The sequence below is a fragment of the Natator depressus genome, chromosome 11 (assembly GCF_965152275.1).
Source record: "Natator depressus isolate rNatDep1 chromosome 11, rNatDep2.hap1, whole genome shotgun sequence".
NCBI lineage: Eukaryota > Metazoa > Chordata > Testudines > Cheloniidae > Natator > Natator depressus.
In genome coordinates this window covers 76,532,551-76,557,958 of record NC_134244.1, presented here as the reverse complement: position 1 = coordinate 76,557,958, position 25,408 = coordinate 76,532,551, and the positions used below count along the sequence as shown (strand labels likewise).

The following is a 25,408-nucleotide window of genomic DNA, read 5'->3' as shown; positions in this document are numbered from 1 at the left end:
CACAATTAGCACACAGCTGTGGCCCAGCTGTGTGCTAAAGGCTGCATGAGGTCTGGGTTCCCGGCTGCCTGGCACAGCGGGGTCAGGGCCGCCAGCCAGCCCTGCAGAAGGTCCAGGAGCTTCCCCATGAGGGCCGGGCTGCTGTTGGGCTGGGCTGCCCTGCTGCATGGCCAGATCCAAGGTCCCTGCCACCCGGCCGCCTGCCCAGGGCCCCACTCCTGGTCCCACTCTGTGGAGGGGTCTCTGAACGGGAGGTGCTGGGCATAGGGGTCTGTGGGGAGGGGCAATGTGGGTCTCAACCTGAGGCCCAGGTAACACATTGTGGGTTGCATATGATAAACAGGTTGAGGACCACTGATCTAGATGAAACCAATACTGAAATCCTCTCTCTCTTGTACTTGAAATCTAAGTAACCCGTATTTACAAACAACAACATTTCTTCTCTCCTACAAAACAAATGAGTTTGGGTCTCAGAAAGTTGCCAGATAACCAGACGTAAAAAGTACCATAATAGTGACTGCAAACAGAGCAGGCAGACAGAAAACAGAAAAGCAAGGAAGCCCCAGGTAAGTATAAGGTTTAAATACTGTACCTGCAGAGGCACCATAGTGCAAACCCGAGGCCACAATAAGGGTCAAGGCAGATGGCAATCTGTCGTGAAGGGTAGAGTTCACACTGTAGCTTTACAGAGCGACATAAGGCACTTGTAGCTGCATGTGACATCTGGAGAAGGAAAACAGGCTCATGAAAGGCTCATGGACTTTAGGAAATTTTTACATGTTTAAACACACTTGGGAATACTGGGGGTAGAGGCCATGATGCTGGCCACGATTTTGCAGTCACTGTGAATAAGGGAAGCCATGTTCAGCATCATGTAACCCCTTCAGTAAAGGTGCGAGTGCCAGTAATGTACATCTTCAGATATCCAGGGCGTCCTCCAGCAAGCACAGGGAAGACCAGAGTTGACATTCCTGAAAAGTCTAAAGTACAAAACAGAGAAAATTTTTTTAACCCCCCGGCCCCGTAAGCCCTCTGTATGCATCCTACAGGAACAGAAAGGTACAAGCCCTGTGTTTGCTAAGATATTTTGAGGGTCATCTTTAAGTGATTTGCCTGTAGTTGAACAGCATTTCTGTGGTAGTTGAGAACAGGATTCTTTACTCCCAGTCATGCCCCTTAACTTCAGGACTATCCCTTCTCTGACCATGTCTATGCTACAAACTTATGTCGACGCAAGTTACGTCGGCATAGAGCCATTGCATTCAGTACATCACTTGTTCGCGTGCACACCTGGCTCCTTGTGTTGGTGGTGTACGTGCTCAGCAGGAGTGCTTGTTTCGATGTACAGTGCAGAGCACCATGGGTAGATTAGCACCCTATCACAGGGTGCCATCCCTGCAATGGAAAATTTATCTATACACTTACCTGAGGTTCCTTCTCCTGTGTTGGGCTCGTCTGTGCTCAACTGGCTGGACTAAAAAAACAGGTCCTGGCTCACTATGCAGCTGGACCCCCAACTGCCTGTCCCCCCATCTTCCTCCTCCTTGTCCACCTCTTCCTCCTTGCTGTTCATGGCAGGGACCTGTGACTTGGGCTTTTGGAGGTATCCACTGTGGTGCGTATGGGTGGGAGGTCTCCACTGAGTATGACATGTGCCTCTTTGTAGAAATGTCAGGTCTGCGGCTCAGCACCGATTCTTGGCCTCCTTGGCCTTTTGGTGTGCTTGCTGCAGCTCCTTAGCTTTCATGCACAGTCTCTTCTCCCCACTGGTCCAGGAGATCCAGTATCTCCTGTCTCCAGACAGGAGTGTGGTGCCAGCAAGGTCAGCTGCACTTAAAGGAGAGCAGTGTGCTCACCAAGTCAGGCAATCAGGAAAAGGAATTTCAAAAATTCACAGGGCTTTAAATGGTGGGTGGTGGCAATAGGGGGCTTCTGGTCTATGTGACCCCTGGGCAGTGGAGTTCACAATGGTGACCAGAGTGGTCAGCATGAGGCACTGTGGGACAGCTGCTGGAGGATTATTAGGGTTGACTTGGTAACAAGTGTCCATGCTTGTGCTGTGTTGACCTCAGTACATCAACCATGGCTCAATATTGCTCAGGGTAGTGGTGTCTCTATGTTGGTGTAAGAGAGCTCTTACATCAGTGCGAGACAAAGTTAAGTGTGGACACATGCACGACTAGACTGACGCAAGACAGTTGACAACAACGTAACTTTGCAATGTAGACCAGGCCTTCACCTCTTCTCTTAAGTCTCACCAATTCCCGAGCTATAACCATCATTAACTGAATATTTCTAAAAAGAGTCATAGATATTAAGGTCAGAAGGGACCATTATGATCATCTAGTCTGACCTCCTGCACAATGCAGGCCACAGAATCTCACCCACCCACTCCTGCGATAAACCTCTCACCTATGTCTGAGCTATTGAAGTCCTCAAATCGTGGTTTAAAGACTTCAAGGAGCAGAGAATCCTCCAGCAAGTGACCTGTGCCCCACGCTACAGAGGAAGGCGAAAAACCTCTAGGGCCTCTTCCAATCTGCCCTGGAGGAAAATTCCTTCCCGAGCCCAAATATGGCGATCAGCTGAACCCTGAGCATATGGACAAGATTCACCAGCCAGATAACCAGGAAAGAATTCTCTGTCGTAACTCAGATCCCGCCCCATCTAACATCCCATCGGGCCTATTTCCCATGAATAAAGATCAATTAATTGCCAAAATCATGTTATCCCATCATACCTTCTGCTCCATAAACTTATCGAGTTTATCTTAAAGCCAGATAGGTCTTTTGCTCCCACTGCTTCCCTTGGACGGCTATTCCAAAATTCACTCCTCTGATGGTTAGAAACCTTCATCTAATTTCAAGTCTAAACTTCCCGATGACCAGTTTATATCCATTTGTTCTTGTGTCTGCATTGGTACTGACCTTAAATAATTCCTCTCCCTCTCCAGTATTTATCCCTCTGATATATTTATAGAGAGCAACCATATCTCCCCTCAACCTTCTTTTGGTTAGGCTAAACAAGCCAAGCTCCTTGAGTCTCCTTTCATAAGACAGGTTTTCCATTCCTCAGATCATCCTAGTAGCCCTTCTCTGTACCTGTTCCAGTTTGAATTCATCCTTCTTAAACATGAGAGACCAGAACTGCACACAGTATTCCAGGTGAGGTCTCACCAGTGCCTTGTATAACGGTACTAAAACCTCCTTATCTCTACTGGAAATACCTCTCCTGATGCATCCCAAGACCGCATTAGCTTTCTTCACAGCCATATCACATTGGCGGCTCATAGTCATCCTATGATCAACCAATACTCCAAGGTCCTTCTCCTCTGCCGTTACTTCTAATTGATGCGTCCCCAGCTTATAACTAAAATTCTTGTTATTAATCCCTAAATGCATGACCTTACACTTCTCACTATTAAATTTCATCCTATTACTATTACTCCAGTTTACAAGGTCATCCAAATCTTCCTGTATGATATCCCGGTCTCTCGCTAAATTGGCAATACCTCCCAGCTTTGTATCATCCGCAAACTTTATTAGCACACTCCCACTTTTTGTGCCGAGGTCAGTAATAAAAAGATTAAATAAGATTGGTCCCAAAAACTGATCCCTGAGGAACTCCACTGGTAACCTCCCTCCAGCCTGACAGTTCACCTTTCAGTAGGACCCGCTGTAGTCTCCCTGTTGACCCGTATCCACCTTTCAATTTTCATATTGATCCCCATCTTTTCCAATTTAGCTAATAATTCCCCATGTGGCATGGTATCAAACGCCTTACTGAAAGCTAGGTAAATTAGATCCACTGTGTTTCCTTTGTCTAAAAAATCTGTTACTTTCTCAAAGAAGGAGATCAGGTTGGTTTGGCACGATCTACCTTTTGTAAAACCATGTTGTATTTTGTCCCATTTACCATTGACCTCAATGTCCTTAACTACTTTCTCCTTCAAAATTTTTTCCAAGACCTTGCATACTACAGATGTCAAACGAACAGGCCTGTAGTTACCCGGATCACTTTTTTTCCCTTTCGTAAAAATAGGAACTATGTTAGCAATTCTCCAATCATATGGTACAACCCCTGAGTTTACAGATTCATTAAAAATTCTTGCTCATGGGCTTGCAATTTCTTGTGCCAATTCCTTTAATATTCTTGGATGAAGATTATCTGGGCCCCCCGATTTAGTCCCATTAAACTGTTTGAGTTTCGCTTCTACCTCAAATATGGTAATATCTACCTCCATATCCTCATTCCCATTTGTCATGCTACCATTATCCCATAGATCCTCATTAGCCTTATTAAAGACTGAGGCAAAGTATTTGTTTAGATATTGGGCCATGCCTAGATTATCCTTAACCTCCACTCCATCCTCAGTGTTTAGCGGTCCCACTTCTTCTTTCTTTGTTTTCTTCTTATTTATATGACTATAGAACCTTTTACTATTGGTTTTAATTCCCTTTGCAAGGTCCAACTCTACTTGACTTTTAGCCTGTCTCACTGTATCCCTACATGTTCCGACCTCCATAAGGTAGCTTTCCTTGCTGATCCCTCCCTTCTTCCACTCCCTGTATGCTTTCTGCTTTTTCTTAATCACCTCTCTGAGATGCTTGCTCATCCTGCTTGGTCTACAACTCCTGCCTATGATTTTTTTCCCCTTTCTTGGGATGCAGGCTTCCGATAGCTTCTGCAGCTTTGACTTGAAGTAATCGCAGGCCTCCTCTGCCTTTAGATCCACAAGTTCTTCAATCCAATCCATTTCCCTAACTAATTTCCTTAATTTTTGAAAGTCAGCCCATTTTCAAAAACCCTAGTTGCAGATTTACTTTTGTTTATCCTTCTGTTCAGTTTGAACTGAATTAGCTCATGATCACTTGAACCAAGATTGTCCCCGACAACCATTTCTTGTATGAGGTCCTCGCTACTCACCAAAACCAAATCTAGAATGGCATCCCCTCGTCAGTTCAGCAACTACTTGCTGAAGGAATCCATCCGCTATCGCATCTAGGAAAATCTGAGCTCTATTATTATTACTAGCACTCGTCCTCCAGTCTATATCTGGGAAGTTAAAGTCTCCCAGGATCACGCAGTTTCCATTAGTATTTACTTCATTAAAAACAGTAAAGAGGGCTCTATCCATATCCAGATTGGATCCCGGTGGTCTATAGCACACCCCAAGCACTATCCCAGGGGAGAATCTAGTAGTTTTCTTCCCCAATGTAATTTCTGCCCAGACGGACTCTATCTTATCCATTCCATCGCTTCTTATTTCTTTACATTCTATCTCATCATTGATATACAGTGCTACTCCACCACCTTTACCTTTATTTCGGTCTTTCCTAAACAGCACATACCCGTCAATACCCGTACTCCAGTCATGACTACTATTCCATCAAGTTTCTGTTATCCCTATATCATCTGGTTTCACTTCCTGCACCAGTAGCTCTAGTTCCTCCATTTTGTTACCTAGGCTCCTCGCATTGGTGTACAAACATCTTAATTTTTGCTGTTTGGCCTCGCTCACATTCTGTACCCGATTAGGCACGGTCATTCTACAGCCAGTATGACCTATTAGATTAGTATCCACCCTGCCCTTCCTCCTACCCACGGCTGTATCCTTTCTTACTCTGTTTTTTTCCCTCTCAATGCTAAAATCCGGTATGGAGATTACCTGGACATCTCCCAACCATCTCCCCCAAATTCCTAGTTTAAAGCTCTCAATCAGTTGTGCCAGCCTCCATCCTAGAAGTCTATTTCCTTTCCTACTCAAATGAAGTCCATCCCGAGAGAACTGTCCTCTGTCCATGAATGCCTCCCAGTGGCCATACATCCCAAAGCCCTCCTTATAGCACCACTGCCTAAGCCATCTGTTGACAGTCATAATCTTGTCACGCCTTTGTTGCCCTTCTCTAGGAACAGGCAGAATCCCACTAAAGATCACCTGAGCCTCAATTTCCTTAAGCGTCTTCCCCAGCCTAGCATAATCTCCCTTGATACGTTCCAGCGAGAATCTACCAGTATCATCTGTTCCCACATGAAGGATAATTAAGGGATTCTTTCCCGCTCCCTTTAGGATCCTTTTCAACCTCAGGTCTACATCCCGTATCTTAGCACCTGGAAGACAGCACACCCTTCTATTCTCTGGTTCAGCTCTGGTTCCAGGCCTGTCTATTCCTCTCAGTAAAGAGTCCCCGATCACGTAGACCTGCCTTTTCCTGGTGACGGTGCTATTCTCCAGTCTATCCCCTGTTCCCTCTGCCTGCAAGTTCTTTCCATTCCTATTCTCCCTTGTAATCCTCTTCAATCCATCCTGTATCCTCCTGGGGCTCATATTTGGTGTAGAACAGGAGTACTTGTGGCACCTTAGAGACTAAAATTTATTTCTAGACAGCTGTGTCTGACATTTCTACATCAGAAATCTTGATTGCAATGTGAGATTTGAAATATGCTTACATTAAAACATCTCTCTCACCATTTTTAGGCTTCTTCCCAGATTGAGTTGAATGGAATAAAGAATATGAAAAGATTTCAGGGAAGAAACCAGTTAAGACAATCATCTCAATTCAATTAATATACCTTTACTCCTGCTAATATGCCAGTCGTAGACACACTGAAGTCCAAATAGGCCAACATATCCGGGGATGGAGGTCTAAAAATATTAGCCACCTTCTTTTTAGGTATATCATCTATTTAAAATACACAAAAGCAATACAATTACACATTACTATTTTGGAAAAGGTAGAGCAGGATAATAAAACCTTTAAAACATTGGAATATTAGGTTATTCATGGTTTATGGATTGACATGAAGCCACAATACAAGAGACTCAACACCAATCCAGCTAGCCAGCTGTGCTAACAAGATAAGTAATTTACAGGTCTCGAGGCTAACTGACATCCTTGCAAAGACAGCCAGTTATGCTAACAGCCTTAAATCATATTGGAAAAGCCATGATGTATCTTTTCAGTTATCCACACTTCTTTGCATATGCAAATTAAAATCTTATTATATTAGCAGCAAGTAGTTAGACATCTGGTACCTGTATCCAAAATGGTGGGCCATGTTTTAATATCTACAGCTGTGGCAGCTTCCTTGGACTTCAGCAGTTTCATTATTCCTTGTGTTGTAAGGATACATGCAGACTTACTGACCTGTACAAAGTACAACATTCAAAAAGTTAAAACTGATGAATGGATGCTCTTGTGCTTTAATATCCACTCAAGTCAGTCCAACCTGAAGGAGTTGATTATAAAAAAAAGTTCTAAATGAAGAAAAAGAAAATGGTGATAATGGAAAACAAGTTTTAAACCAGTTTAATGAAACATGTATTGACTCTGGGTCAGAGGGTCACAGCACAAAATTTTTCAGAAATTCAGCTTATTTTATATTTACTGTACCATGATGTTTATTGGGCAATTTTTTACTTATTAGATCAACAGTTTTAAACAAAACAAAAACAATACACAATGGAATCTCTCATACCTCTACAATCATCTTGACAGTGGGCAGAGTAGTGGCAAGATTTTGTGGATGAGGGGGTCGAACTGTTATGGGTGTACAGCCGGCATATAAACAGCCATAGAAAGTTGCTATTAGGTCTACTCCTGTTAAGGACAAAAACTAGTTTTAATTTCACAAATCATCATAATCTCTCATACCAATTCCAAAAAATATCCTCACTACATTTTAAGAATTAAAAGACTATACAAGATATTTGTCATAAAAGGTTCATGTAAACCAGTGCCCTGCCTCAGGAAGTAGCCCGTCCTGGGGGTTTTGAGTTTTTTGCATTTAAATATTAGTACATTTGTAGTAATTATTTAAGCTCTTCAGATGAGAAGATCTGTTGAAATACATTTCGACAAATGTCCAGTTTTACGTGCCACCTTTTAAGAAAAATTTGGACAAACTGGAGAGAATCCAGCAGAGAACAAAAATAATCAAAGGTTTAGAAAACCTGATCTGTGAGGAAAGGTTAAAGAACTGGACATGTTTAGTCTTGAGAAAAGAAGATTGAGGGGGGACCTAATAACAATCTTCAAACATGTTAAGGGCTGTTCCAAAGAGCATGGTGATAATTGTTCTCCATATCCACTGAAGATAGTACAAGAAGAAATCAGCTCAATCTGCAGAAAGGAAGATTTAGGTTCATTATTAGGAAAAACTTTCTACCCATAAGGGCAGATAAGTACCTGAACAGGTGACCAAGGGAGGATGTGGAACCCATATCAGTGGAGGTTTTTAAGAACAGGTTGGACAAACACCTGTCAGGGATGGTCTAGGTACATTTGGTGGACTAGCTGACCTGTTGAGATCCCTTCAAGTCCTACATTTCTCCAATTCTCTAATTAATACATTCCATGAAGTTTGAGATGGTGTGGTAGGTTATAAAGTGGACAATCCGATCTTTCAGAATAATATATATTTGTCTTTCATAAGTTAACATTATGCAGTCTCTAAACTACCCTATTTGCAGAGATACACACTCCTGTTCTACATTTACAAACATGCATTAGTGACACAGAGACCAAACATGAACTCATTCTAGAGATGGTCACTTCCTGTTAGGACACAGGTGCATTTGTGGCTCAGCACTGCCCTCTACTGTATCTATTCTGTGAATGCGCACACCATTTCACTGTTTGGAACCGAGAATCCGGTACCTTTCATGTGATCTAAATTCATTCCCTATTCACTTCCCAATGGCCTGGTATTGCACAACTGTCCAGATACATTCCATCTGACCTTCATAGATTTGATAAATTTATCCTGCCAACTGGAGAATCGGCTTAGCAGAAAAAGCAGTGAAGCGAAGCAGCCTTCCTCTTAACAATTACATGCTGGTCACTCTGAGATGAATTACCAAATTAAATGGCTGTGGGACTGTTCGAGCATAGAAATGCTTACATTCCTTTCCCCACAATTTATTACTTTACAGTATCTGCCATCTCTATTCCCTTACCTGGAGGATAAACCAAAGCGACATGGTCTCCAACATTCAGTCGTCCCTTCTCCATCAGTGCAGCTGCCACCCTCTCTGCTTTCTTGTGCAGTTGTACACATGATGCCGTGCTAGCTACTGTGCCCTATATAATACAAATGTGACTTAGGAAAAATTGGCAGGAAATATATTTTGACACTGAGTAAAATAAATAGCCTTAGATCTAAAATTTCATTACAATTATGGTTTTAGCATTGTACTGGATAGAATTAAAGACTTGTTGAAACAACATTAGGATGGCAGAATTCAGTTAGTTTTTACAATTTTGACAGCTAATACAGGTATTTTAAAGTTTTTTATTTTTATCAATTTTAATTTTCACAGTTGTGCAAAATTATGGGTTAAAAGCATTTTCCCCCCAATTTATATAGATTTAATTTTATCGGGGAGTCAGCTAAGGGTGGGGGTGGGGTGGCAATTATTTATTGACAATAGACACCGATTCGAAAACCTTTATAACCATTGAAACACAAACTGTCAACCACGTCTCAAAATATTAAGCCTTAAATCAAACTTTAATAAGTTCTCAAGCAACATTTTTCTGACTTTCCAACATGTAAATTTCACTGATGATAGACGGAAATGTGTTTTAATCAGTTTACCTGTGCACAGTGAAATCTGCGTTTATGGACGTTTACCAATAAAAATTGAACCCTGCCAAGCCTAACTATATTCAAACACTTTAGCAGCTCAGAAACTGGGCCAATTGCACCAAAAACTCTTAAAACGCACACAGAACTGGCTGTGCTGTAGTCCACGTATTTACAAGTCGCCAGTGTTATACATATCAGATAATGAAGATACTCTGGTTCAAGTTCTAAATTTGCCTTTCCACACAAATTTTATAGCTTAAACCTATCTTTGTTATTTGAAACCAAGATGATGAAAATGGAGCATACTTTTCTGATTCTGCCAGTAAAATGATTCATTATAGTAGAAAACAAAAGAAGTTAAGGCATTCTTTCACCTTCAGTGTCTTGTTCAAACAAGTCTGTCCAGGGGGCAATACAGAAAATCCTCTATAGTCCTTACAATGTTAATTTACTCTCCTTTCCCTCCACCCACTTCTTGTTCCATTCCCTGCCTCACAACCAATTACCTTATCTAGACACTATTTAAAGGCTTGTCACCTTTACAGTTAGACTTTCCCCCACTACTTTAACTGTCTTAGTCAAAGTTTATTTTATTCTTAATTCAGTGTTTACCTCTTACATTTCCGATACCTATATTTGCATTTCCTAATTTAATGCCCTTTGCTTTAAATTTCTCTCCATTAATGATATTGTTCTGTACTGCACAGTAGATAGTAATACCAGGCCCTCACAGGGAGCACCAGTAAACATTCCTAGCTAGCAAAGCAGGTAACCAGGAGTCCGGAGGAGCTCTGCTAATGAACATGGCAGTTGACTTTCAGGTCAGTGAAGAAAAAAAATAAATTCATTTCTGGGGGTAACAATTCAGTGTGGAGGTTTCCTGGACTACAGTAGGATAGTCTGCAGCCTTGGGGAACATTTTAGAGAAGTGGTTGTCGAAGCCCTGCAGTCCCAACAGTGAGGAAATTTGATTTTGGATTAGGACACAGGACAGAATATGCTGATACAGCATTCATCAGCTCGCCCACAAGGCCCCCCTACCCCACCAACATTTAAGCCTCTCAAAGACTGACTTTTGCCCTGCTGCCTAGGTTCACCTAGATAACTTGTACAAACATGCTTCTTTGCCACTCCTCTTCTGCGAGCCGCTTGTTTGTCTGCTCCTAGGCAGCGAGCTCTTCAGGCCCAAGCACTCCCACAATCACATCGTAAACCAGATCGGAAATGTCTGGTGAGAGGTATGGTATGGGGCTGCTAGGACAGATTTACATTGCTTGGCCCAAGCTGAAGCGACCACAATGACTCAGGTCTTGTCCTCTTTCACATTCCTGACCGGTCGGTAGTGAGAGAGTCACTGGAAAAGCACACAGCAGAACTCTGAACGGTAACTGAATTTCTGTCCCTCCCTGCTCTGGAGGTGAAGGTCACTTCAGAGAGCTTGCTGCTACAAACACCACCACAAAGACAGCGTCCCTCCCCACCAACCGGCTCTTCAGAGACCATTTGTGCTGGTCATGTGTCCTGCACCTTAGCTTGCCTGCACACACGTTTTATTTGCCCGCAAGGTGGAGGGTCACAAGGTAGCTGGTGAGTCAGACACCTCAGACCTACTGCTTCCCAAGAGCGTGTCTGCAAGCAGGCAACCCTGCTGACGGAGGCAGAGCACAGCTAGCTTGCTGTCGGTCGCAGCAGCAACAGGCAGTCCTTAACCACAGTGGACTTTTAGGATATGTCTACACTGCAATTAAAAACCCGTGACTGGCCTGTGCCAGCTGAGGTGGGCTCAGGGACTTGGGCTAAGGGCCTGTTTAATTGTGGTGTAGACATTCGGGCTTGTGCTGGAGCCCAGAGCCCTGTGAGGTGGGAGGGTCCCAGAGCTCAGGCCTGAATGTCTACGCTGCAATTAAACAGTCCCTTAGCCCGAGCCAGCTGGCACAGGCCAGCCATGGGTTTCTAACCGCAGCGTAGACACATCCTTAGGGCCCATCTGATGACCCAGAGCTCTAGAACATTGTACATGGACACGTTCCATTGACTGTCAGCACCATCCCCAAAAGAGGTAGAACCCACTGGCACAAGTGGAAGGGTCAGAGGTGCCCCTGAACCCAAGAAAGCAGGAACAGAGACCTCCAATGTGTGCCCTGGATCCATGACAATCTTTTTTCTCCTCTGTCACAGCTCTGGCAAGATCTGCCTTCTCTTACCCTTCTACTCGAAGGGTGATGAGAGTGAAACCACAAATGCCAAGCATGGTGTAGACTTCAAATCTGAGGGAAGCTGGACACGCAGCTGCTGCAGCTCTCTGAAACTAGCCAGGATGTAGACTAGGGTTCTAGGGAGGGATCAGAGAGCGAGCACAGCGTGAAGAAGCTAAAATGCGGACTGTGCGCATTCATTAGTGTGTGCTGGGAACCAGAGGAGTCCGCCCACCATCAGTAACGCGTGGAGCATTTTAGGCTGTAACATGCACCTGCCACGTCCCATTTTCCTTCTTCAAACCCAGATAATTTTATTCATTACTTGATATGAAAACAAGCCTCAGGGCATCTCACCTTGGAATTCAGCAACAGAAAGAGAGGGTGATCTGGGGTTGTCTGGGCTCGCCACTGAAGAACATCTGCTAAGTACAGGAACTGAAACAGAAAGAAGACAGGACAGAAAACATTCAGACTCCCTTGACACATACCATGGTCAGCTTCAGTAGGGTACCAAAACAACTGCTACCCTTGGATACATGCAGAAAGACTGGGTGCTACCTTTCTTGCCTGGTCATTATCCTCCAGCTGGGTAACGTCTCTCCCTGAGGCTTGTGCAATTCTCTTTCCAGCAACAAGGTTGCCCACTATCATAGAAGCAGGACCAACATCTGGGTTAACAAATTGAGCAAAATGAGAAGATAACTCCATTTAACAAAGCCAATCATAATTAAATAACTAATAATTAAGCATGCATATTACCATAAACAACAAATGCAATGTAACGTTAAAAAATAAAAAAGGAAACTGAAAGGATGAAACCAAACATCAGATCTGACAGAACAAACGTAACCTGGTAACACAGACTTTAACATGTTCAGTTACTGAGATAGCAACAGTTAGAGACAAACATGAAGGCTGACCTACATACTCCGCTTTAGTTACCTGGCTGTTTTTGTCGAGGTTTAGGCAAGTTGGTAACACAGGTATGAGGACACATCAAGACATTGCAAGGGTGCAGAGCACCCTCTAGAAAGCGCTGTTTTGTTTCTGAAATATGAATTCCTCCGAGTGGAGCCTTTGGCAAGGTGTTGGCAGGAACCAAAGCAAGACAATACACACCCACTTGGTGAATGCTGTCAATTGCCTTGAGGGGGGAAAAAAAGAAGTAATTATGTACAGTGACATGGCACTTAGCTGGAACAAGAATTCTAAAGTAATTTATAACATCACAAATTTTACTTGCACCATCCTTTGCAAATAAAGGGTCCAATTCTGCACTCACTGAATTCACAGAAGTTGTCCCATGACTTCAATGGGAGCAGGAGCAGATCCATATTTCCGCTCGCGCAGTCAAGCCCAAGGTGATGCCACTTGCACACCACTGATTAGGGAAGTTACTGAAACGTGGGTGATAAGTGCAGAAAGGTTGTGAAGGCCAAAACTGTATCACAGTGTACTTAGCATGTATGGTGCAACTACAGAAACACAGTAGAACGTAAACCACAAAAAGATATAGAGGGGAAATATTTAACTGCTTAACACTTGCTATCTGCTCCAGCCTGAGAACCACGCAGAACAGAAATGGCTCACACTTGTGTTTCTATGAATGACATCCTTACCATTACCAAGTAAATTGGTAATAGAAGACTTAAAATTCTATGAATTTATGTAGAGACCATTGTCTCTTTATTCCTACACAGCTTTCCCCTCGGCTTAAGAGTCATCCCCCTTTACATTGTTCTCCTCAGCCCTCCCCTCCTTCACACTTTATTTTCTGATTCCTCGACCATTCCTGCTCTTTCAGTTATTGCACCTTGCTGCCTCCTTAGAAGTGATTGGCTACTTCAGAAATACCTGACTACTAGTGGACAAAGTGACCGAAAGTAGCTGTTCAATTTAGGGGCATACAGGAGACATGGAGCACTCCCAAATCACACAAGCTACTAACACACATTCTAAAATAGACATTTGCTTTCGATATTTTGTAGACGTTCAACATTAAGTTCTTTCAGAATCAAACAGACCAAAGGACACTGGCAAAAATAAAGATTAACGAATTACAAATTGAAGTATCTTCTGAAGGATTTGAAAATTCCAATCAAAATGAACTGCAGAAATAATTTCTCAAGAATAAACTGATTTTGGTCTTGAAAAAGTTCCATTAGCTAACACCCCAGAAACACATTCAGAAGTGAGCTTATCAGAGGTTTTTTAGGCCAGTTTGAAGGTAAGGCTGTTTATATAGAAACTAGAAGCTCTGACATTCTCATTTGATACATTAGCCTTATTCACCTGAAGAGAGAGAAAGGACAGATCTGACTACCTGTAGAACCCTGCTCATCCACTGAAAACTGTCCTCCTCTGAGGCATCAGGGCGCTGCTCTGCCACAAGCACTATTCGATCGTCGTGCAAAACGGTCACAGAAAACACTGCTATCCTAGAACACAAAGGAGAGAAGAACGGCAGGACTAGAAAAGATGTTACGTATAATGAACCCAGCAGGGTTTATTACAATATGGATGGCTGTAACTCCTGTGGAACAGTTTTCACAGACACAAACATTATTTATGCCAGACCACCACAAAATCATTCACAACTTGAGGACAAGAAGCAGTGTATTTTAATGGTCTTTTCTCAGACTTGAGAGAATTTTCACTTCGCCACTATGGTACGTGTGCGATTACAAGCAGGGTTCAGCACATACAGGAGCTGGGCAAACTTTCACTATCTTTGTCGTGCACATTGACTCTAACCTACATCTAACTACTGACTCTCTCTCTGAAAGAGGTGGTCAGCTGTACCAGATCAAAGGGTGGCATGTCTAGCTGTATATCTAGACTGATAACTAGACACCTGCTTCCTTTGTGGGCCAAACTGGCTTTGAACCCAGGTCTCCAAGGGGGAAAGGGCTAGCAATACCTCAACAAGCTGGGAGCCAATTTTTGAAAATGATGCCTTAATTGATGGAAGTGACACACTGAGGAGGAAACAATACACTTTTGCTGTAGGTTCAACAAGTAACTCAACAGCAGTTCCTCATGCCACAGCTGTAATCAGTGGGGACACCTGAGCTGAATGCCCCTCTACGTAAGAGCGATAAGTTGGGCACTATAGTATTACTTTCCAGGGTCCTTCAGAGGCCCCAAACAGCCAGCTTGTTCTTGCCAGGTGCATCTATTAGCACGAGCACCTGTGGGATGGAGATGTCTGGAGGGGTTAGCTCTGTTACGGGGAAGGGAACTTGTGTTCTAGGTTTGGTAGGGGTCTGCTGGCTCTTGGGGGGAAGCTGCTGCTTAATTTTATTTGTCTTGTGTTAGGGTGCCTAGAGCTCTGGATAGGCATCCACATTTATTTTTTTAGAAATCAAAATAAAATACATACACAGATGATGCAAAACTGAACAAAGAGGTATTGCAAAGTTTTAATTAGAAACTTAAACACAGAGAGAAGAGGTCAGTAAGACTAATGATTTCACCAGGTCAAGGGAATTTTAAACAATTTAGAATCTAGTTTACATAAATTAGGTTTCATGCTGTATGCTGCAGGGGAAGCCACACTTTCACATTCATACTCACATGGTGGCGTCTTGCCCCCAAAGCACATGTCTAGAAGTTCAATTCAGAAATCTCCCACACCTTGAAAGCATTGTGAAATGCTGGATGAGCAGAGGATAAATACACAAGAATACAATGTTAGGGAATAAGTTCCTCTCCAAATACTCACCTTCCTCGGTAGACAAACTTCATTGGTTCTACTGCCAGTGCTGTGGCTACAACATCATCAGCGTTGTGTTTGCGAATGTTCACCACCATCAGGCCATCCAGCTTTCCCACCACAAAAACCAAACTGTCCTGAAAAGACGACAGGCTTAGAAATAGAAAAGCCAAACAAAATGCAAACCCAAGACTCCCAGCAATACAAGATCATCAACCCTATGGATAAGAGAGTGACATTATATAGACTTATATGAGGAAAACAGACTCTCTGGATAGAGAATCCTGTTGAATGCAGCTGTGCTCACACAGAAGAAGGCGGCTAGCTGCCAAAGCCGGCTACTTGACCCAAGATGTGCTCTTGCTCTATCAAATGAGTTCAGGGACATGATCCTGTCATTTGGCTTTGAAATCAGGAGCACTAGGAACCCATGATCCAACAGCTGGAGAAGATATCTGGAGGATACTTCCCCTTGGGAGAGCAATACTAACTTGACATTCCAGCCTTAGTTTCATCTGATCTGCAGATTGTCACACAAGATAATATTTCAGTATTCCTGTTCTGTTTTCCTAAATCCTCCTATCTACTTCCTACTGGGTAGTCTATTAATTCAATAGTGGATTCACTTGGGCATTTGGAACAGTTTTGTCCATTCATACTTACAGGTCCAATAAAGCCAAGCAATCCTGTTCTCGTGAAGGGTTGATCTGAAACAGGCACCCCTGCTGCTGTCACTGGAATGGTCTGATACAATACAGAAGATAAAGTATTCAGATACACACCACAGGCAATTCACTTTTTAACGAGTACTGTGAAGCTAAAACGCATTCACCTTCCGTTTCAGTGAAAATCTTTTATGATTAAACACAGAATGCACTAGAGAGAGTGAGAGAACATTTACTGTCCTCCTGGCTGACGTGGCTGTAACTCGCGCTGTGAGGAAGGCAAGTACAATCCTATTACGGGGGGAGAACAGGCACAACGGGAGCTGAGTGACTTGCCCAAGGTCACACAGCAAGTCCATGACAGGGCTGGAACATAACCCAAAACTGAAAACCAGAGCTTGTGTTTTAACCAGGTAAGGTCCACGAACAACCCCTCTTGTGTTGCCTCTGCTGGTTTCCTTACCGTTTCTGAGGACTACCCCCCCTGGCCTGCCTGCCTCCTCACTGCTACATGACTGGACAGCCTGACATTGGAAACCCTCAGCACGAACTCCCTCCAGAAACATAACCTGGTTCAGGTACTGGGAGCTGGCTAGAAGTTGTTTCCAGCAGCGAGGAAGATGGCCAGGACTCCTTGTATAAAAGAGTCCTGACGCATCATTTTTGAAACAGAAAACCCTCCCTGATCCCATGATAGCACCGGTGTCTGCAACAGCAGTGTCTGAGTGCCTCCCAAAAGTAAAACAGGACAACAATGGTCACTTCCTTCCTTCCTTGCTGGCAAGGATGCGTAAGGTACTACTTTTTGGTTGTGCTTTCTGGGGAATGGGCCTGTATGTGTGAAAACATGAGATTCAGACACTGCTGCAGTAAAGCTTGGGCAAAACGACGGGTTTTGCATCTGCCACCAAATGCAGCGAGGCTGCCTGTTCTTATTTCATCCTCTCTTCAAACTGCCTCCAAGCCCGAAGGAACATCGTCTCATGTGTTACCCAACCGCAGATTATTCAGAGTTCTAAAGATTACAGCAAGTAATCAGAATCTACTTTTAGATCAAAAACGTGCGTATGGTTTTCAATACACTAGGAAAATTGTTACTTAAGCAATGTGGCAATAGCTGAATAGTATTAGTATGCATGTAGGGGATTATGACGTGGTATCAGATCTATGCGAATCATCACCTGACTTTATGCAATATCATCTCTGAAATGTCTTAATGTAACTTTACAAGCTAATGCTGTGCTGGCACAGAGGTGAGATGATCCTACACGGATTATGTACAAGATGCGAATATTAGCATGATACTAGCATCCTGAATATAAAAAAAGATGATTGACTGCTAATGCTATTTCATAATTTGGTTAAAGCAAAAACAAGTTGCAGGTGTGATGTGTTATTCGAGTGGATGAAGAGAGGTGTATTTTGCCATGGCTTTTATTGAATTAATTAAAACAGATGCTGTTGCAATCAACATGAGCATATCTGCTGTGACACAGGTCCAGAAAGGGTTACACAGCTAGCCCGCTAACTGACTCAGATTCAACCTTTAGAGACATATTAGTAGACAATGTTTGTGTTTTTTGTGTGTTTACATATATATTGTTAGAGGCTGACAATGTAACCAAACGGTTCCTGTCTATCGCTGTATTCTGTTAATTCAGAGATCAAAAGGGTTTGTTAATATTTAAATGAACTGTGAATGCAGTGATATCACTGTCTTCATTTCTCTCTGAAGTACATAGTGAACTCCCTATAAATGGTGGGAGATAAGCGATTGCCTTATGTTAATCCGTGAAGCTAATTACCAGCGTTGCTTAGGAAATAGGAGGTTACTTCAAAGACACTATTCTTCACCCAAGGAACACCTGCTATCAAGAGGCTGACAATAGCCTGCCAGGGATCTATAAAAACTCTTGGGCCCTGATGCTTTCATCTCAGATCTGCTTAAGCTTCATCGGGGAAGTCTGGGAGTTGTAAGACTGAGGTTTCCAGTTCCATTCTGGATCGCCCTGATATTGGGCACTGGACTATAACCCAATGAACTGATTCTGGAAAGGATTCTTTGTAACTCTAAAGCTCACCATCTCTACTATTAGACTGACCTAAGAACTCTCTTTGTATCTGTATGTATAATGATCCTTTAACCAATATGCTCACTCTCTTCTTTTTAAATAAATTTTAGTTTAGTTAATAAGAATGGACTGTAAGTGTGTATTTGAGTAAGATCTGAAATACACATTAACCTGGTGGGTAAGGTGTCCAATCCTTTGGGACTGGTAGAACATTTTATGTGATGAACAAGATTTTCAGTCATTATCATATTTGACTTGGCTGTCTGGGTGGGAGCTCAAGGGTGGTTTCTTTAAGGGAACTCTATTTCTGGCTTCTGGGTAACCAGTAAGGTATTGTAGAAGCTGTTTTGTCACTGGTTTGGTGAATCTAAGTATTAGAATAACCACCAGTTTTAGGGATTGTCTGCCCCATTCTTTGCAGTTGGCCCTAATTAAGCACTCTCAGCATTTCCCCCTCTTTCCTCCCCCGGGATCCCAGTCACACCTGCAAAAAGAAACTGATAGGCAGAATTATGTATCTCCTCACTAACTGAAATAATAAAAATCTTTTTAATCGAAGGTTATCAAGGGCATAAAAATTATAGAAAGACACAAACCTCAAACACATTCTTGGTGATTCCAAGCAGACCATAGTATGCTGTCCCAGTTGCACCAGAATTCACACATATTTCACCAACCTCATCAGTTTTACATAGATAAGGAGTTCCATCCACCTTCACAACACACACATTAGCTAAAGAGGTAAAGCAAGAATGCAATGGTATTATCATCTATGTATATTTTGGTAAACTGGTAGACACAGAAATTGGCTTGCTGCTAAACACAGTAACATGATTAAATAAATTTCAATATTGAGCAGCTAAACCACAAACATTACATATAAAAAAATATGTCAAAAAGGAGGGTTTGTTATAGAAATTTAAAAAGCATTCTGATAATCTGAGTAACGCTATATCTGATTTATGTATTCTCTAGATATGAAAACTACAAACTTTCAAATTTCTGATCTCCCCTCCCCATTATGTTCTAGGCCTTACTACATAATACCACAACCTCTTAGCATTTGCTTTTGAATATGAAGGCCAAAATATAATCCAGGGCAGCTGGTTAGGTAAATGAGGATTTATGTAGTATTAAAGATGACAAATTTCGATAATACCAATTACAAATTAATAATTGCTTTTGATTTACTGTTGCACATAGCATATTCGGAGACATTAAATCCTTAAATTAAATATGCGACACACACAAGTTAGAAATGGAAACAAAAGCTATTAGGCCACTTTTATTCCTGCTGCCAGTTTAGGATTGGTTCAAATGAATTTTTCTAGTACTTTGTCCAGTCTTCTTTTCAAACATGCCAAGTTTCCAACAACCGTTGAGATGCTCTTTCATAATCTAACAGAACTCCTTTGCTATGTTGCCTAAAATTTCCTTTTCTTCACCAACTCTCATTACTTCAGATTACATCACCTGGTACCACCATAAATAAGCTTTCCTTTAGAGTTTGTTGATATTTTCCATTCCTTAGATAAACTATCTATGTTTAGCTGTTTTAATACTTCCTCATAAATCATTCCCTCTACTGCCTTATTCTTGTTGCTCTTCTATGAAGTCTCTTCAATTTTCTACACCATTCTGGTACTGAGGGCCACAGAACTCAAGGCGAATTTCCAGTGTGGTCTCACTAAAGCTGTCTACAGAGATTATCTTCTCCCTGCTCTGGAACACTCGTGTTTGCAAATCAGAGATCACACTGGCCTTTTTCACAGCAATCCGTGGCTCTCTTCCTCTGAGGCCACCCATGGGTCTCTCAAGATACAGCACTCCATACAGGCGTCTATGCCTGTGCCAGCTTGCTGGAAGTATTCTGCATTTCCCAAACCCTGGGAGAGCCAGTATCTGACCACGTCTGGGATGGGGCAGTACAAGATAACTCGCCACCTGCGTGGGGGTGGTGATGATGATGATGGAGCTAGCCAGCTCAGATGCAGGGGAACGAAGACCAGGATGGGATGGCCTAGGTGGGTCAGTAGAGCAGCTGGAACCCTACCCTCACCCCACCCTGTGTTATCCAAACTAGGGCCAGCATGTAGGCAGGGCTGCCATCTCTTCTAGTGGGCTAACGAGCTCTCTGTTGAAAAAGGGAGCAAAACCACAGAGTATTTCTATATCCTTCTGCGGCTTGTTGGTTTCCAAAGCTGGATGCTCGTAACCAGAAGTGATATTGGGGTAAGTAAATTGAAATTGCTTTTTCTTTAACTCCGTGTGCTTGCACCTGTTACTGCTACAGAGCCTCCTTTTCCCTGTCCCCACATGCCCTCTGCAGTTCACCCGCCCCCTGCAGCGGGGATTAGTGACTGAGGACCCTTCCTCCATAGGGCTAGCACCCCTGCAAGGGACTTCTGTTCTTCCCTCCCTCCCGCCTCCCAAGTGCTGGCAGGAAGCACTGTTAGTGTTGGCTGCTGCAGGCTCCAGGAGGAAGTGTCATTCCTCGCAGGGCCCTTTCTCCCTTGGGCATCCCTCCAGTCCCCAGGCTGAGCTGAGCCCAGCCCCCTCAACAGCACAGGCTTGCTGTGCCCTTTTCTCCACTTGCGCAGACTCCAGTTCTCCATTGCTCTGGGATCTCTGTAATCAGTGTGTGAAAGGTGCTTCAATTTGAAATGAGAAGCCAATCCCTTAATCCAAGTCCCCATCCTGCCCCATTACATCTCGCTCAGAGCGCCCTGTGAAATCTTTGGAGCTTCTCACAGTGTTTCTTAGGAACACATGGGCTCTGGACCCTCTTGGCCCCAGCGCAGGCTGCTGTGTAGATGGGAAGCGACGTGGAAAGAGCCAGGACAAACGATGGGTATGTCCATGCAGCAAGAGCTGTGAATGGTCTAGCATAGGTAACAGCAGCAGTGAAGACAGCACAGCATGGGCTAGCGAGCCAGGTATGTACCCACGGTCTGCACTGCGCTTGCCCTCCCTGTGCTGACACCCACACAGCGCTGCCTTCATTAATCACACTAGTTGCATTCAAGCTAGCTCGGGCAGGCAAGCCTGCGCACAGCTTCTCTTACAATCTGTCACAGTTTTCCAAGTCAGTCTTTGAACTGAAGCCTTGAGGGGCTTATAGGCAGCACTTGCTTCTACCACTGTCCAGTAAGTGCTGAGAGAGGTCACTGAATAGAAACAGGAATATTCCCTCCCTCACTGAATTTGTATAACTCAGCCCCCAAGCCTGGCCTGGTGCAGACAGAGACTAAAATCTTTGGTGGCAGCTCAGGAAATGTCAACCTTCAGAGGACCTTTCTGTCCTTGCCAGCCTGTATCTGAACCAGGAGACCCTTAATTCACCCTAATGAAACTGAGCATGTGAAAGACGAATGTGTCAGTTACCCACTGGTCTCCATCCTAATTTTAAATTGTCCACCAGAATGATCATCATTATCAATAAAGTGGAACTTTGGATCTGTTTACATGATAGCATCTGGCAACGCCAATAAGGTAACACCGCAACCAAAGCTTTGACACAGGACAAAAAGTTTAAACTGCTCTAGTGAGAGCTCACCAGTTGCTAGGCAGGATGTAAACCTCTCTTCCCTAGCCCTGCGGGCGTGGACTAGAAATTGGAAGTTTTTAAGTTACACAGACGTATGAACCATTAGCTTCAGGCTCAGCTACGCATAAACCCATTTTCAGATTCATAATCCTGATGAGTTCCAAATATAAGGCTGTTAAGCAGGCATGCCAACGGAGAATTAGTCCTTTCCTGTGGCCGCAAAAAAGGTTCTTCAATTAATTCAAAAGCTATCTACAGTACTTTCCTTAACGACGATGCAGGTGAGAATTAGATACACAGTGCAATGACCTACGGCCACACACAGGTGCCACAGTCATCAGCTAACCTGCATGCGTGACGTGAGCAGTAGCCTTGATTACCTTCCAATAACCCGTGTCTCCCTCTGTGGAGCGAGACAACAATGCTACTGTCAGTAACATTAAGGCTCACATACAGTCACCACAACCTCTACCAAAAAGCAAGACCACAAACAAGTGAGCAGGTCTGATTCTAACCAGTAGAAGATAGTGATACTCACAAATGAGTACAATACAGTAGCCAGCATAGGTCATTTGAGGACAAAATGACAGTGACAGATGCATGGTAGATGGCAAGATGATGGGATGGATTGCACCTTCAGCAAGTTCGTGGATGACATTAAGCTGGGGGGAGAGGTAGATATGCTGGAGGGTAGGGATAGGGTCCAGAGTGATCTAGACAAATTGGAGGACTGGGCCAAAAGAAATCTGATGAGGTTCAACAAGGACAAGTGCAGAGTCCTGCATTTCGGATGGAAGAATCCCATGCACCGCTACAGGCTGGGGACCGACTGGCTAAGCAGCAGTTCTGCAGAAAAGGACCTGGGAATTACAGTGGATGGGAAGCTGGATCAGAGTCAACAGTGTGCCATTGTTGCCAAGAAGGCTAATGGCATATTGGGCTGTATTAGTAGGAGCATTGCCAGCAGATTGAGGGAAGTGATTATTCCCCTCTATTTGGCACTGGTGAGGCCACATCTGGAGTATTGTGTTCAGTTTTGGGGCCCCCACTTCAGAAAGGATGTGGACAAATTGGAGAGAGTGCAGTGGAGGGCAAGGAAAATGATTAGGGGGCTGGGGCACATGACTTATGAGGAGAGGCTGAGGGAACTGGGCTTATTTGGTCTGCAGAAGAGAAGAGTGAAGGGGGATTTGACAGCAGCCTTCAACTACCTGAAGAGTGAGGGGGGTTCCAAAGAGGATGGAGCTCGGCTGTTCTCAGTGGTGGCAGATGACAGAACAAGGAGCAATGGTCTCAAGTTGCAGTGGGGGAGGTCTAGGCTGGATATTAGAAAAAACTATTTCACTAGGAGGGTGGTGAAACACTGGAATGGGTTCCCTAGGGAGGCGGTGGAATCTCCATCCTTAAAGGTTTTTAAGGCCTGGCTTGACAAAGACCTGGCTGGGATGATTTAGTTGCGGTTGGTCCTGATTTGAGCAGGGTGTTGGACTAGATGAACTCCTGAGGTCTCTTCCAACCCTAATTTTCTATGATTCTGCTATGATTCTATTTGACATATGGAATAAATGGGACAGTCAGTTTAGCCCTTGTCTGATGTGAAATTTGTTATGGATATTGGATGCCATACAGAACTCTGAAGGAAAGGACAGAGGCCCCCTTCTCTTCATACAATTCAGTATTTTCATTAATGACTTGGGTAACGGGAGTGGAGAGTATGCTTATAAAATCTGCAGATAACACCAAGCTAAAAGGGGTTGCTAGCCCTCTGGAGGACAGGATTAGAATTCAAAACACCCTTGACAAACTGGACAATTGGTCTGAAATCAACAAGATGAAATCCAATAAAGATAAGTGCAAAGCACTTCACTTAGGAAGGAAAAAGCAAATGGACAAGTACAAAATGGGGAGTAACTGGCCAGGTGCTCGTACTGCTGAACAGGATCTGGGGGGTACAGTGGATCATAAACTGAATGAGTCAATATGATGCAGTTGCAAAAAAGGCCAATATATTTCTGGGGTGTGTTAAACGGAGTGTCGTACGTAAGATAAAAGGTAATTGTCCTGCTTTCTTTGGCACTAGTGAGGACTCAGGTGGAATACTGTGCCCCGTTCGGGGTGCCAAACTTTAACAGAGATGTGGACCAATGGGAGAGAGTCCAGAGGAGAACAACAAAAACAATCAATCAAAGGGTTAGAAATCCCGACCTACGAGAAGAAGTTAAAAGCTGGGCATGTTCAGTCTTGAGAAGAGACGACTGAGGAGGGGATGATGAGCCTCTTCCAGTACATTGAGGCCTGTTATACAGAGGACGGGGATCAGTTTTCCATGCCCACTGATGGCAGGACAAGAAGTCACCAGCTTAATCTGCACCAAGGGAGATCTAGGTTAGATATTAGGAAAAAACTTTCTAACTATAAGGTTAGTTAAGATCTGGAAGAGGATTCCAAGGAAGGTTCTGGAATCCCCATCACTGGAAATGTATAAGATTACACAAACACCTGCCAGCGATGGTCTAGGTTCACTTGATCCTGTTGCAGTGCAGAGGGTGGACTCGGTGACTCTGGAGGTCCCTTCCAGCCTCACGTTTTCATGATGCTAGAGCCTGGATCTGTCAAACTTAGGAGGCTATCTACTTTCTTCCTCTTCTGAAACAGATTTTTCTTTTGGATTCTGCAGATAGTCACACCTGCATGCTATATTTAACTAGATCAGGCAAGGCAGAACTCAGTACTGTGAGGAACTCAAAGACCATATCGCTCAAATACCCTCTTATTTTCCCTTTTATGCAGGAACATTGTCAAAGACAGAAAGTATCAGTGACTTGCTCAAAGAGCTCATTTTTAAAGAAAATTGAAAAAAAAACTATACTACTTTCTGAGAATCAAACGTCTCAGTTCTCAAAAGGATTGAGAGCTTAGGAGAAGTTTAAAACAACCTGTTAAATGGTTTACCTGCCAACAAGATAGAGAGATTTACCCATTCAGGAAACTGGACTGCAGAGCTCGAATTGTCTCAGCAAATTCCACTCAGACTACACGTTCCTGTCATGACAAGAAATCAGGGCACTCTAGTCTTCCAAATGATTTGAAGAGAGGTACAGAGCTATTTTCCCCAGACACTGAAGGTTTGTTGGACATGATGAATGTCCATGACTGAGGTTTTTAAATTAAAGAATTAAAGCACACATGCTAAGGCAGCAGGCTGTACAGCTGTAAGGCCACTTTCATCCAGGACAGAGTGCTACTTATTTGATCAAACCAAAATACACCACAACATCATCAGAAATTCAGTGGACTTCTATTAAATATAGATGAAGTATACTCATCCTACCTCCAGGCATAACCTGACCAACATCCTGTACAGTGAGTACTGACAATTTTTCTTCTGTATCCACTCTAATCACGCTGTAACTCAAACAATTCATAGACAACACTGCTTTCCCAGGGGGTGGCCCACCCAAATCTGGAGGTCTGAAAAACAAAGTAAAATATCAAAACAGCAATGACACTGGGAACACCCCAATGGCAACACATCCAACAAAAAAAGCTCTGTGCAGTTCTGTCAGGGATGAAAGTGCGTGGCAAGTTTAACCACGGAAGCCATATCAGTAAGGAGACCA

The 25,408-nt window shown here is 43.4% G+C and overlaps 1 protein-coding gene across 5 annotated transcripts in view; it reads right to left on the bottom strand.

The window, feature by feature from the left end:
- The window catches only part of DIP2A (disco interacting protein 2 homolog A), a 254,159-nt gene that overhangs the window by 25,231 nt on the left and 203,520 nt on the right, over positions 1–25,408 (bottom strand). For 4 of the 5 annotated variants that reach the window (XM_074968204.1, XM_074968206.1, XM_074968208.1 and 1 more), the window contains 13 exons: positions 25,120–25,259; positions 18,838–18,974; positions 16,168–16,248; positions 15,514–15,641; positions 14,113–14,227; positions 12,732–12,933; positions 12,348–12,457; positions 12,144–12,224; positions 8,960–9,083; positions 7,480–7,601; positions 7,037–7,148; positions 6,574–6,683; positions 593–723 (listed from right to left, as the gene is read on the bottom strand). In XM_074968204.1, coding sequence (XP_074824305.1) covers positions 593–723; positions 6,574–6,683; positions 7,037–7,148; positions 7,480–7,601; positions 8,960–9,083; positions 12,144–12,224; positions 12,348–12,457; positions 12,732–12,933; positions 14,113–14,227; positions 15,514–15,641; positions 16,168–16,248; positions 18,838–18,974; positions 25,120–25,259 — 1,593 coding nt within the window. The remainder of the gene's footprint in view (positions 1–592; positions 724–6,573; positions 6,684–7,036; positions 7,149–7,479; positions 7,602–8,959; positions 9,084–12,143; positions 12,225–12,347; positions 12,458–12,731; positions 12,934–14,112; positions 14,228–15,513; positions 15,642–16,167; positions 16,249–18,837; positions 18,975–25,119; positions 25,260–25,408) is intronic. The other variant, XM_074968205.1, reaches the window with a different exon arrangement.